The following is a 14636-nucleotide window of genomic DNA, read 5'->3' on the forward strand; positions in this document are numbered from 1 at the left end:
TAATAATAATAGTTAATTGCACATATGCCACAGATGTTGCAGGCAGAGATTAGGCTAAAGAAATATCTTTTCGGTTTGTCTAAATAAATGATTACTTTGAATGTCTTTCTTTCAAAGGCTACCAGATGCAGGTAGACTCTTCTACACAGAAACTACAAAATCCATGAAAAAAGATGCCATGATTCCAGTACTTAAGTCATTTACTCAGGTTTGACATTTTATACACTAGGTTTCATTCTTAGATCATTTGTGCAAATCTTCTGAGTATGTTCCACAGAGTTTGTTGGTCCCTGGCAGAAATATTGCATTGTATTGCTTGTTGTTTTCCTTAAGCATGCAGTAACCCACCACAAGATAGCCTACATGCCCCCTGTTGAGGATATCGGTCTTGAGCCACTCTTCGTGCAGTTTGTCTTCTCTGTAAATGACCAACAGGGCGGCGTGCTCACTGGACTTATCTTCAACATCACAGTCACACCTGTGGACAATCAGGTTCCAGAGGTAATGTAGCTGCCCAAAATTAAATACTTGCACTTTTGGAATATACTGAATAGCATTTATGTTGGATTTGTTAAGTAGGTTTTTTTTAATATGCATAGAAGTTTTGAAAAACCTTCGTGTGAAGAGAATATGTACACTATGTACACTACTTGTAGGACATGTTCACTTGTTCAAACTCATTGTTTGAACCCACCATTCCCCTTTTTTTTGCAATCCACTGCTGGCAATATCCAATGAAAACATGATTCAAAGTGAGGAATATTATAACGTTTAACATGTCTATTCTCGTAATGCGCAGATGTTCACTAACCTGCTGAGGGTGGAGGAAGGTGGAAGTAGTTTCCTGATGGAGGAGCACCTATTGGTGCGTGATGCTGACAGTCCGAAGGAGAAACTCAGGGTGCAGGTGCGAACACAACCCCGGCATGGCAGACTGGAGCTGCAGGGAGTGGTTCTATCAGAAGGGGAAAGCTTCCAACTACAGGACCTAAAAACACTGAGGGTCAGGTAGGATTGTAGTTAGGACAAAACAGTGTATGGAGGTGAAGACTCACTTTCATTTCCTCAGACCCTTTAAAGATATTGGCCTGTATTCAGCGTTAGTTACGCATGCATAGAGAGGAGTTAATAAAGAAACTGGGCATGTCAGTATTCAGTCCTACGGAATACTGAAACTACAGACATAAGCTCTGTTTAGATAGCTGCACAATAATTGCATGCATGTGTATCTGCAGTTTCTACCCTCTATTTGTTTTCAGGCATAAAGGCAAGTAGTTGTGTTTAAAGGCAGTGGTTTAGATGCTATTGAAAAATCCCAAATCTGACACCTCTACTCAAGAAACATTTGGCTAATCTTGAGTAGGTGATCTGCATAATTTAAATGGCACGTCCAGAAGATCAGCTTAAGTACTCATGTACTTAAGCTCATCTGCATAATTTAAATGGCACGTCCAGAAGATCAGCTTAAGTACATGAGTAACCCAACTCTGAAAACAAGTAAATTAACCCTGCATAAATATTGCTGTAACGTTTGGACTTAAGTCACCAACTCTGAATACAGCCCATTGTTATGATTAGTGTCCTTTTTGTGGTAGATATATCCATGACGATTCTGAGACTACAAGGGACAGCATAGGCCTTACAATCACAGATGGAATCAACTCTGCTCAGAGTGAACTTCTGGTGCAGGTGAGTGACAAATGAGTATATAAAATAGACCTAAATAAAATTCAGGAACCCAAATCCAAGACTGTCTTATTAAGGGAAACCAAGAAATTGACAAACACCTAAACTACTGCAAATAATGCTAATTCAAATATGTTATAAATAAGCTGTTTATGTTTTAAATAAGTGTTTGTTCCCATGTTTAGATCCTCCCTGTGAATGATGAGCCCCCACAGCTTGGCTTAGGCCTGAAAGATGGGCTGTCCTGCAAGGAAGGCAGTCGTGTGCAGATTACTGCTGAGTATTTATTTGCTACAGATGCAGACAGTGATGATACCCGACTCACCTACATGCTGGCTCGGACTCCAACCCATGGGGTGCTGCAGAGGAACGGAGTCATCGTGGACAAGTTCTCTCAGCTTGACGTGCTCAATGGCCTCATCTTCTACCTGCACACAGGTGAGAGAATAGACAAAATACAATGAGTTACAGTACAGTACAGTACAGTTTTGAATGAACCTGTAGGGTCACCTGTATTCTGCAACACTTGCTCAAGTTTCAAAGAAATGAGTAAATGAAACCAATGCACATTACATACTAGTATGGCCAAATTTTTTGTTCTCATTTTGTGTCTAGGAGGTGAAATTGGTCCAGATCCCATATCAGACACTGTTACTCTTATAGTGTCTGATGGAGAGGCCGGGACAGACGGTTGCTGCCAAGAAGATGCAGTCCCACCACCTGTCCCTTTACATGGGACACTTCCTGTGTATGACCTTAATGTCACTGTGATTCCTGTCAACAACAAGGCACCATCCATAATTATAGGTAAAGATCTCCTAAACATCTATAGCACTTTTGCAGAAAGATGTGCTAGATTCTTGGCAGATATCTTGTATGTTTTTGCATATAAAATGGTCTTGTATGTGGACAATTTCTGTTGCCTGATGACTAATGGTCAATGCATTTAAGTCTCTGGATGATGTATGATTAATTAATTTTAATAACAGTCCTCATAATTTATGCAAAGGGGCTTGGGCTGTATTGTTGTAGTCTGTAATGTGCTACAGCCTGCAGAGAGCACTGAGTAATTTATGGGTCTGTGTCAAATCAACTTGTCTCAAATCAAATCTGTCTCAAATCAATTTGTGCGGTATGTAGCAAACTGATGTAGGATGCAGTCATTTTGCAGTGTCTCCCACCGGACTGGTTTGACTCTAGTGCCAATGTACAAAGCATTTTACAATGTAGAGTATGAACATGTGCCATAACCAAAGTACAGGTTATATTGAGGTTATACTGCAAATCAATCCAAATGATGCTACTGTGATATTTTGTCCTATAGCTGGCTTAAGTTTCTCCTAACTAAGCTTATCAATCCCAATGATGCTTTTTAAAGAGGTAGTGTATTTCTTTGTTACTTAGCTAATAAATAGTGCAAAAAAATAGGAATAGACTTCTGAGTGGCACAATGGAAACGCTTTTGCCCTCTCCTCCAAAGATTTTGGGTTTGAATTCCAGCATTGCCATAACCATCTGTGGCTGAGAACCTGTCAATCACAACAAGACTAGCTAATCGTGGGTGGCTGTGAGCTCATGTATGCAGAAGAGGGAAGATAATACTTTCCACAGTGTGTTAGACTGCTTTTTTTTTTTGGATTTTTTAAAGTGTCGCAGTGTAAAAATCCATTTTAGTGACCCACTTTCACTAACCTTTTCCACAAATGCACAAAGTATGCAGCTCAGAGTTAATTTGAGACATGTCTACTCTCACCCCCAACACTCCCGTATAAGGAAGGCACATATACATTCAAGGCAAACTGGCACAAAAGCTCAGGATATGGATTTTCACTAACTCCCTAGACTGACATGCACTTTGTGGTTATCATTTAAAAACAGTGACCACTGGGAAACAATGAGAGAAAGGCGCAAAGGATGTGGATGTTGGTTAAAATCCTACATGAAATCTCAGTATACATACGGTTAGCACCCGCAGCTGATTGGGATTACAGTACAGCAGGAAAGCAGTAGAACAGATAGCATATACATGTACCCGCAGCTAAATGAACAATGAGTTAGAGAAAAACACAATAGAGCATGCTATGTTCAGAATAGACAAAAACACAGCCTCTGTTTTGTATTTCCTCCTGCCAAGTTTTAGCTCATTCACTAGATTCCGATGATCCCCTAAATCTCGAAATCCTTGGAAGGTATTCTGCATAATTGTTACCACACACCATACACTGGACTAGTTTTTGACAAAACATAGTTGTTTAATTAATTTACTCTAAGTAAAACAAAAATGACAGGCATTAAAGCATTAAGCAAGTGAAACAAAGGGAAATCTGGATTTTCCACTTTCCTTGCTGAGGTATAATGTTTTATCACCTTGATTGCAGACTGTTGGCCATTCATTTCTGTCCTTATTGTAGCGTGTGATCCAAACAACCTCCTCTGTGCCCATTCCCCATTCATCATTTATCAGTGGAGTAAATGGGAGCAGATGCCAGTAAGTGTGGGAATGATGGCTTTATCAGCATCCAGGTGGCAGCAGCCTGGCCAAGAGCCCAAAGAGTGGAGCAAGAGAGGGAATGTAGGGGTCAGGATAGCAGGCAGGACAGAGAGAGAGAGACAGACTGAAACAATGAGACAGAGATGGTGAGCAAGAGACATGGAAGGAAATAAAAGTATCTCAGTGTAGAATGTTATTTTCACATGCACTAGGTAAAATAATTAACAGCTAATAAAAATATCAGTAAAAGAGCATTGTGAGTTAGTGCAACATTGCAACGTCCAACACATAAGTGTTTAATTTTCACTTTATGACATAAGTATATGACAAAATCTGTAAGGAACCATAATGATTTTGGGCTGTAGTTCTACAATGCTTGAAGTTTTGGCTATAAAGGTATGAGCTATAGTATTAAATGTCTTATATATAGTATTTCAGGTATTTCAATGTATTTAAATCATTTAGTGACAGAATTCAACTACTGCATTTAGACTTCTCTTGTAAGTGAGTTTTGAAATAAATGGGTTTTCTGTTCTTTACAAGGAAAAATGTCAAAATTGTCAATAGTAATCACTCACTAGCTACAGATACACAAAATAGAAAACCCTAGAGTACTGCTTTACTGTGCATCTCAGCAGTGAATGCTTTCTTTACCTGTATCTTGTAATGATAATAATAATAATAATAAGAAGAAGAAGAATCTATCTATCTGTATCACTGTTAGGAAAAATGTTGGTGGTGGATGAGGGATCTGCTGTGTGTCTCTGTGGTGATCTGCTGACGGCTACAGACCCTGACACTAAGCCAGACCATTTAAACTTCTTCCTGGAGATCCCACCTCAGTATGGCTTTCTGGAGAACACCCTTCCCTCCCCAGGCTTTGAAAAGAGCAATGCGGGAATCCAAGTGGGTCAGTATTAATTCCTGGGTCCTACCTGAATCTAATGACTACATGACTCTGTCTTTTACACTTTCACTAAGTGATACTGTCTGAATGAAGTTTCTTTCAGTCAGCTCCATCTCAGCTCTGGATTCATCAACTATGTCCAGTCGATTCATCTGGGTGTGGAGCCCACAGCAGACCACTTCACCGTTAGTGTCAGTGATGGAGTCCATAAGTCTGAACCTGTACCTTTCTACATCATAATCAACCCCACGAATGATGAGGCTCCATCTCTGTTTCTGCAAAACTTCACAGTTAGTCACACTTTCACTTCTACTGAATGCATAATACTGTACTACATGGCAAAAGACGATCAACTGAACAGATTTTGACTATAGGTAATTTGTCTTGTTCTGGGTGTCACACAGCTCCAGGGTCCCTAGTTTGATCCTGAGCTTGGGTTACTGAATGTTTGAAGTTTCACCTGTTGTCCTGATAGGCTTCTTTTATGTTCTCCAACTTCCTCCTAGCTCCCAAAATCATGTCATTAGGTGGACTAGATATGCTAAATTGCCCCAGAATGTCTGTGTGGATGGAGCCCTGTGTCGGACAGGTGTCTCATCCAGGATGTATTTTTGCCTCCCACCCAATGTTTTTGGGATATCCCACCACATATTTCTGACCAGGATAAAGCACTTACTGAAGATGAATGATTTTATTTTTTTCAGTGTAGTCATTTCTCAGTGAACTTACTTCTCTGTCCTTCTGCTATTCTATTCTCTTCTCTCACTAAAGGTCATGGAGGGAGGAATGAAAAATCTCAACCCTGCCATTCTAGATGCAGTAGACCTTGATGCTCCACCTAATCTTCTGAGCTTCACCATCCTTGTTCCTCCTGCTCACGGGACTCTGCTGCATGGGATCTATGGGCTTGACATGAGCCAATATAAGGATATGGACAAAGAGATTTTGCAAAGGAGTCTACTGGTGCACTCCTTTACTGTACAAGCACTGGGACAAGGTCAGCTTCTCTTCACAAACCCTTCTGGTTTGGAGCTCTGTTTAGCATTGGGGGTGGAATGGGAGGTTTATCAGTGCAGTGCCTCACCACAAGGCTGGCTGCCCCTGTGTCTCCCAGAGGGCTCTGGTTTGTTCTCTCTGGGGTCCAGACTTGCTGAACAGATGTTGCAGGAGACAGAGGTCATGGAGTGCCTCTGGTGCTTCTGCCACATCTGCAAAAGCCTTTCCTGAAAAAATTACCTCAGAGCCACTGTGTATACAGTGAGTGCGCAGCTTTTCCTGTTAGAAAGTGATGTAGATCCGCAGAAATGTTGATGATCAGGAAATTAGCAAAAACAAAACCTCATGTAGTAAGGTTGATATCATTGGTACAGCATGTCTGGCAACAAAACTGTAGTTTAACGAGGTTGTCAAAGGTCACAATAAAGAAGACAGCATTAAAGTAATAGTTTATCCAAAAATAAAATTTATACAAATGTTACTTACAAGTAAATAGGCTTATAGCTACCAGTTTAGCTTATAGACATATAATTTAGCAAATCAACATATTGTGGAAAATACTTGAGCAATTGTACTTCATTCCTGTACTTATGTAGCCTATTAGTTTAGGGGATTTAGCTTTTCTTAAATATTATTGAAACTGAATTTGTAATTTTTTTTTTTTTAAAGAAAAAGCATAATCTTTACTCCTTAGATTTCCATTTAGAACTTAAAAGTGCCCATTACAAATCTCAAAGGCTATGAGATTTTTCTTTTTTCTTTCTTTTTTTCCTTATTTTTTCATAAGATGTTTGCTGGAGTTAGTGATTCCTACATTCATACATATGCCTCCCACATAAAAATGAAATATTGGCCTGTAAAATTTACCGTTAAAGCTAAAGAAGTGTACTGAGTTAAGTTAACTTTACATTAAAGGTAAGCTAAGATAAACTAGCTGATTAAGTTTTGTACATTAGTTTATAAATTAGCTATCTTGTTAAATTTTATAAATCAGCTTGTTAAATTAGCTTTTCAGTTACTTTTTTTGTTGCTAATTCCAAACTTCATTCCAAATGGGTTATTAAACTTTAAATATTAGATATAGAATATTACAAATTCTAGGTTGAATATTTTCCTTATGACTGATTGATTAGCAAACTAGCTAGTCATGCAGAACCGGGCATGATGAACTTGTGGTCAACTCTTTTCATCAGTTAAAAATATATATTTACTTTTACTATTGAATACTTGATTATGTTTAAATGTAGATACTTTTTCCATACGTCTACCTGTATTGTTTCTACCGCTGGTGTCCACACAAATCACATAATCAACAGTTTGAGAGTATTTAAAATGTCAACAACGTTTAAGGAAAGCATGTTGTCACAATGCTAAAGTGGTAGCTATAAACTTGCCTTTTGCACACACAACATGTCTTGACAGATCAACTATATTTGAAGTAAGGGAAAAAGTGTGAACATTTTTGGGCTAAATTATTCCTTTAAGACTCATTTGTATGTGTTACTCCATCACTTTGCCTCCTTATCCAAACATCTCATGACTGTTCCTCTTTTTGTGGTTTGCAGGAATGAAGATCATGTATATGCACGATGACACAGAAACCCGTGAGGACACTTTCACCATGCAGCTGACAGATGGCAGGCATGCTGTCCAGGGGACTGCATGGGTCCACATCCTACCAGTCAATGATGAAATGCCCCGGCTGATAAAGTAAGGACACCCTGGGACAAATTCCAAGCCAGAGATTCAGACAGAAGGAGGGGATTCTGCAGAGGAGACTGGACAGGGACACAACAGAGAGAGGGGGTGGATTTTAGGGGGCAACACAGCCTGTTCTGCACATGTGGTTGGGAAATCTGCATCCTCTTGACTGAGTGACTGGGAATGACTTAACACTGACTTATGGCATTTTATTCCACCCTAAGATGTGAATTTTTTGACTCCATGATTTGGCAAAGAATGCTCATGCAAACAACCCAGCAGAAATAATATTTTTTGGCACACAATCATTTCCTTGTTGTTTGTGTCATTACTAATTGTGATGACAGGCCATACAGGCCAGTCATGCTTGCTTTTGTTCCTGACAGAGGCATCTGGCTCTGACGCATTTACATATTTATTTGTTTAAGGCTCATTTGAGCTTGCAGGCTTGGCATGAGCACCCACTGTGGCCTCAGCATCTCTTGCTCTGTCGCTGTTCTATGTGTGCAGGAATGCAGGTTTAGAGGTGGAGGCTTTGGAGAGGAGGGTGATCTCCAGTGTGGTGCTGGAGGCGGAAGACCTTGACACCCCCAGTAACCAGGTCTACTATATTCTTAATGCGAGCCCCAGATTTGGCCTTCTGCAACTCAAGGTTAGCTTCATGTAACATTACACATGATAAACACTGGGGCTTTTTTTTTTTACAAAGCCTTTTAAAACATGTTGGTGTGTCTCATGTGACTGTGTGCAGACAGAGGCTGGATTGACCGACCTGAACGCAGGTCAAAACTTTACACAGGCGGATGTGGAGATGAACCGCCTGTTGTACAAACACACTACATTCAGTGGGCTCAAAGGTCATGACCACTTCCACTTTTTCCTCAGTGACAGAGACAATGACACACCTCCACAGAGTTTCTTCATCACTGTCCAAACTGTTCAGAAAGGTATGTGCCTCAAGTTTCACCAGGTTCAGTTTGTAAATATTAAAACTGTTTCTAGACCTGCAATAATCAGATCATTTCAACAAGTTCCATACTGTTCCTTTGGCCAGTTTTTAATTTCAGGCTTATGATTAAATTTTTCTGGCCCAGAAACTGGCCACACCCCATGAGGTGTACATAGTTTCAACAGAGGGGCTGAAATCATTTTGTGTAGAGGGGAAGGGTTGTCAGTGTTTTAACTGGACTTAAGCAATTATAGTTCTTCTTGCTAACAGGACAAACCTCATAAAATACAAATTGCTCCTTTAACAGAAGCTGTTAAATTCAAACAATTATTGTAGTAAATTTTTGCAGAGACACAGTAACAGTGGCTGTTGATCATAACAGTGCCAGTGACAATTTGCAGGACCAGTCTGTAGTCCATCTGTGTTTTTCTCTTAGTCAAAGAATGAAAAAAAAAACAACAATTTGATAGATTTAATCTATGTGCATGTATAAGTGTAAGTATGGCCCTCCCTTGGCCAAGGGGGTGAAACAGTGGCTTCTAGGTCTGTGCTGCTGATTCAGGTGGAGCAGAGGTGAGACTTTTGAACCACTTTCTACCTCCCAATGAGTGTGAGTTATTAACAGACGAGAGTGCCAACAACTGTAGCCGCGTCCTTGTTCCTAGAGCTGTCCCCTCGGCCACTGAGGGATGACACACCACTCCTACAAAGTCACTTTTAGTACAAGTTTACTTTGTATTTAGTTTGGCATCATTGTCACTGTGAGATATTGGATGTGGTTTTTACAGAATGAACTTTACTATAGCCATTAGAACAAAGGGTGAATTCCTATAGTCATATAAGGACCATATTTTTTACATTAAATGATAAATTGCTTGATGTAATTAGACAACAGAAAGACACAGATGCACCAACATTTATATCATAATCATGGAAGCTCTACATGGCCCACCGCTTTATTCCCAATATTGCATGGTTTTCCTTTGCATACTGGTACATGCTAAGACTCTTATTGTTTTATTATGCAGTAACACTAGGCCTGAAACACGTTCAGGATTAACTGAGGTTTTTAACTCCCTATTTCTTAAAATGTGGCAAACTACACTTTGAGGGGTTACGAATAATTCCATTTCAATAAATTAAGATTTGACTGTTAAACTTCAAAATACTTCAAAATAACACTTAGAATTACATTCTCTGTTATTCTCAAGAATAACATTCTCTTATTTCTGAAATATTTTCTTCTACAGTTTTGACATTTCCATATACCTTATACAAATGTACTCTTCATTTCCTGGTCTGTTTGCCTCTGTCAGGTGACATTTCTCTGATCACTAAGCCCATGACTATATCGGAGGGGGAAAGGGTTGTACTGACCACAGACATTCTGATGGCTACAGACAGTGGAAGCCAATCATTTGAGCTCGTCTACACCGTGACTGTCCCTCCTAAACATGGACACCTGCACATAGTCCAGTACCCAGGAATACCTCTGCTCTCCTTCACCCAGATGGATGTGGCTTCACACCGAGTGTGCTACACTCACGACAACAGTCATTCTACTGACCACGACTCCTTCAGGTCAGTCTCATTGGGTTGGAACATTTAATATATATATATATATATATATATATATATATATATATATATATATATATATATATACATATATATATATGTATAGAGAGAGAGAGAGAGAGAGAGAGAGAGAGAGAGATGCTTGATGAGGTGCATAATAGTCCAATGCAATGAATTACGGTGATGTTAAGAATAAGGCTGCAGCGAGGTGTGGGCACTATGACATTATGATATTCAAATCGTGAATACATTATTGGAGATTATGTCAAAATATGCCATTGGAACATGTAGATATAACTCAGTTTTTAATTCCTTAATCTCTTTTATATGGCTGATACGGATTATACAGATTGGTGTTTGGATCTCTCTTTTTTTTTTTTTTAACAAGGAACAAGGACTATTTCTGTATTCAGGGAGTGTTGTTTCAAGCTCATAGGTCGGGACATCGTGAAATAAGCTCCTTGGCTTTGGACCAATCACGGCAATATGCAGGTTATTAGAAGATATCATGAAAAAAAACTTTTGGCCACAGAATCTACACGCTATGATAGACGATAATGAATGCTAGCTATAATAAATAAAGTAATTTTGATTTTTACAGTATATTTTGCCAGGTTTTGTTCCTGTTAAAGAAATCACTGAGAGTATAAGAATATAAACCAAGACATACACTGAAATCCCACTCTGTGTTGCAAGCTAGTTTACTAGCATTAGCCAACTGACTAGCAGAACATTAATGTCTTTCCAGTATTCATACATGTTCACAGATTCTGGCATTTTGAATCAGAGTAGAGATGTTTGTAGGGCATTTTAGTATAAAAAAAATTATCTACAAATATTATTTCAAAAACACAATTGTGAGTAATTAACATTTACTTTATTTTGGTCCCAAAATATCTGTTAGCAAAACTAGTAGTGATGTACCTTATGTATTGTGATTTCTTTTCTATCACTTACCCCAAGTGTTTCAGTAGGCAGTCTGAGTATGTGAAAACAACAAGGCAAAGCAGCACATAGTGGAGTCTTCTGATGGCCATATTATAGCAGTGAGAAAAAAAAGAGAAAATTAGAGAATTTGGAGCATTCCACAATATTTATGTACTTTTCCAGCCAATTTGACAGGAGGCAGACTTCAGAGAAGGCAGCGTATGGCTGACCTGTCCTGCCTCTCTCATGTGTGTTTGTGACTTGGTTTGTCACCCAAAACCTTGGCTGAGTTTCACTTCACGGTCAGCTGGGAGCACACAAGCCTCTTTCAGCCAAGTCTGATGATGGTGCTGCTTAAGAGAGGTTGAGCAGCAACTCAACTCCATGCCAATGTGTGCCGTCACAACAGCATGGTGCAATGCAGAGTCCAGTATAACAACATTTACAAGTCAACAGTTACAACTCAGCTACTTTGCTGCTAGACAACATAAGTACCAGAGACCTAACACAGTAAACAGTCAGAACCATGATTGGATATTTGATCTATTAAAGCCATTGCACTGGCTGGTACACAGAGGATGTTTTTCAAACATCTTGTATTTGCGCTTACAGCAAGCAGCTTGAGACAACAGACCCTCTAACCGGGGAAACACCTGAGCGAACACCTGTGTGTCAAAACTGAGTGCCGACAGCAACTCAGGCCGAAGCCAAGAGGGACAGAGAGGGAAAGAGAGGCAGAAGGTGTTTTTTGGGGAGCCCTGTTCATCCCCCTGCTCGCTGGTGACAGGTGGATGATGAATGGGCATTATTAGGAGAGTAATAATTTCTGTCTGGCATTGTCTCAGCAGTTGCTACCATATGAGTGGTGCTCTGGGCACAATTACTGAGCAAAATGTGAAGCAATGGTAAGGGCAGATGTTTAGCTTGTTTGGCTATGTGAACAAGAAGACGTGCGTGCTGGTGGAGAGGCCAGTGCAAGGTATCAGACATGGTGTTGATGTTTATCGTGGATGTCATTCATCAGTGACAGCGATGTGTGACTGGTGGTATATTGGCTTGAAAGTAGGTTGAATAAGAGATGTTCCTATTCACCTGCCATTTTTTAAATCATCCCAATGCTACTGTCACATTGGCTCCCAATCCTTGTCCTGGAGTACCTGCTGTACACCATATTTTAGTGTTTTCCCTGCTCTCAACATACCTGATTCAACTAATTAGCTAATTAACAGCCCTTCCCACTTTGCAGTGGCTGTGATAGAGCAAGGAAAACACTAAAATGTGCAGGACAGGGGGTTCTCCTGGACCAGGGGTGGGAACCTGTGGTTAAGGGAAAAGGCTAATGCTGACAAAATATGTGAAATGAGAAAATCTGAAATGGAAGTGAAAATGTACTAAGTGAGCTAAACCTTGAGGCTGAATGTCTTTATATATAATTATTTACTAGCAAAGAACTTCCAAATGTTCAACAATAATAGTTTTCTGTCCAGTTTTGACATCAGCAATGGGGTGACCTCCATTAGGAGTAGCCTCACCTTCATAGTGGAGCACCATGACCGTATCCCACCCACCCTGAGCATCAACACCGGCCTCCAGCTTACAGAAAGCACCACAAGAACCATCTCACCTGAACACCTTCAGCTCAGTGATCCTGATACACCCTTAGAGAATCTCACCTACACTGTTATTCAACCACCACAGTACGGCAAGCTACTGTTAAAGGGGTTTCCCATGTCCCGGACCCACTTCACACAATTAGACATCAACAACATGCATCTGAGCTACCAGCATCTAAACAGTTTTTCTAAGATTGACAGGTTCACCTTTCAGCCATCAGATGGAACCAATAAAGGCTATCTGGAATATGGACAGCTGAAGGAACAAGCGGCGGTTTTCACAATACAGGCAAGAATGAGATTTATACAATAAAATACAGTAATATTCCTTTTATAGTAACACTTTTAATTCACTTCTATTCTCATGTAAGCTATGTTCACAGCTTTATTCTTGATCCACAAAGTGCTGGTTTGTGATTCTGTATAGAGAAAGTGCTTATGTGGGGAAAAAATGTCTCAGGCAATACATTGCATATTGTAACCATAACAAAGCTTTTACCACTGAGTGGTGTCCTGTATTCAATTGTATCAGATAACCAGTTAACATATGTAGTAAAGTAATTGAAACTGATAACAATATAAATTAGTTTACTTCATAAGTAAACTAGTTATCTAACTATGGCAGGTAGCAGGCTGCATGTGCTAGCTTTGGCTTTGGAGGCAGAAAATCTACTCTCCGTTCCTTGCTTTTAAAACTTTTTAAAACTGATTTAAAACTTCTGACATCACTTGGTGTTTTTCTAAGTAGCATGTAGCTCTTCCCTATAGGATTACTTGTGAAACGTTGTTAGCAATTGAGGAAATATTACTCTAATATTACTCCAACTCCAAGTCAGCTATTATGCTGTCTACAGTATGTAGAGGAAGGCATCACAGCTTTCTCATAGATTACTTTAAATTTGAATTAATAACATTAAAAACTATTTCAATATTATACATAATATAACCTTATTTTATAATGATAACCTTAATATCTATTACTCCCTGATCAGGGCTACAAAAGGCAGCCTACACTGCAAAATGTCAGATAGATTTTTTGTATATAGTTTTTGTATATTTTTAAGAATATACAAAATCCGTGCAGTTAGACTTTATGCACAATGTTAACAATGTTGCTCCTGATATGAAATGGAGACACATACAGGCTGCATGCTATAATACCACATATTATGCTGTCTCTAGATCAGTTAGGCAACTAACAAGCAGACTTTTTCCACACAGTATATTTAACTGAATGGATCAACTTTAAAATGGAAAATTATTTTACTGGATTTCACATATGATCTAATGCAACATGGCAATAGTTGTTTAATAGAAGGGTTGTTTAATGCTTTCAAAAGTCTTCTTTGACCTCCTTTTGCAATTTCGCTTTCAAATTTCAAAGCTTTTTAGGCTAATTGCTTTTTTTTTTTTTTTTTTTTTTGCAGCTTAGCCTAAATCATATGCATTCTCATAATGATGGCTCCCTCTTGTGGTTCAAATCCATCATTGAGAGCAGAAATAATTCTTTAATTGTATTTACAGATAGAGGTCTTAGACAAGACCCCTCCACACATTGTAACTAAAGGGACCCCCAGCACAGTGGAATATCTACAAAACAACCAACATGGCATCTACATCACCTCCAAAGATCTCCAGGCTTCAGATCCAGACAGCCCTTACCAAGAGGTGGAGTTCATCATCACACGGCCTCCACGTTTTGGATACCTTGAGAACGCCATCACAGGCAGGTGCATTGAGTGACTGTTGAAATAATCATTAATGCTATCGATGACGATAAGCAGGATT

At 39.4% G+C, this 14636-nt stretch overlaps 1 protein-coding gene and 1 long non-coding RNA gene across 9 annotated transcripts in view; one reads left to right on the forward strand and one right to left on the reverse strand.

Moving 5' to 3' along the window:
* The window catches only part of frem1b (Fras1 related extracellular matrix 1b), a 29247-nt gene that overhangs the window by 9192 nt on the left and 5419 nt on the right, over positions 1–14636 (forward strand). For 4 of the 5 annotated variants that reach the window (XM_053237929.1, XM_053237928.1, XM_034309002.2 and 1 more), the window contains 15 exons: positions 118–208; positions 334–501; positions 800–1008; positions 1596–1689; positions 1872–2124; positions 2302–2493; positions 4902–5087; positions 5178–5374; positions 5856–6081; positions 7646–7790; positions 8292–8433; positions 8533–8728; positions 10047–10311; positions 12723–13137; positions 14373–14574. In XM_053237929.1, coding sequence (XP_053093904.1) covers positions 118–208; positions 334–501; positions 800–1008; positions 1596–1689; positions 1872–2124; positions 2302–2493; positions 4902–5087; positions 5178–5374; positions 5856–6081; positions 7646–7790; positions 8292–8433; positions 8533–8728; positions 10047–10311; positions 12723–13137; positions 14373–14574 — 2981 coding nt within the window. Of the gene's footprint in view, positions 1–117; positions 209–333; positions 502–799; positions 1009–1595; positions 1690–1871; positions 2125–2301; positions 2494–4901; positions 5088–5177; positions 5375–5855; positions 6082–7645; positions 7791–8291; positions 8434–8532; positions 8729–10046; positions 10312–12722; positions 13138–14372; positions 14579–14636 lie in introns of all 5 variants that reach the window. The other variant, XM_053237930.1, reaches the window with a different exon arrangement.
* Positions 345–11472, reverse strand: LOC117598447 (uncharacterized). 4 transcript variants are annotated; one of them, XR_008302603.1, is made up of 5 exons: positions 11266–11472; positions 4054–4220; positions 2012–2114; positions 812–997; positions 345–478 (listed from the first exon to the last, which is right to left on the reverse strand). It is a non-coding gene; the product is annotated as an uncharacterized LOC117598447 (long non-coding RNA). The 4 variants fall into 4 exon arrangements; XR_008302601.1 differs by having other exon boundaries at positions 4054–4301; XR_008302602.1 differs by lacking the exon at positions 11266–11472 and adding an exon at positions 5814–5942 and having other exon boundaries at positions 4054–4301.

Source organism: Pangasianodon hypophthalmus, chromosome 11, assembly GCF_027358585.1.
Source record: "Pangasianodon hypophthalmus isolate fPanHyp1 chromosome 11, fPanHyp1.pri, whole genome shotgun sequence".
In the NCBI taxonomy this organism is placed as follows: domain Eukaryota; kingdom Metazoa; phylum Chordata; class Actinopteri; order Siluriformes; family Pangasiidae; genus Pangasianodon; species Pangasianodon hypophthalmus.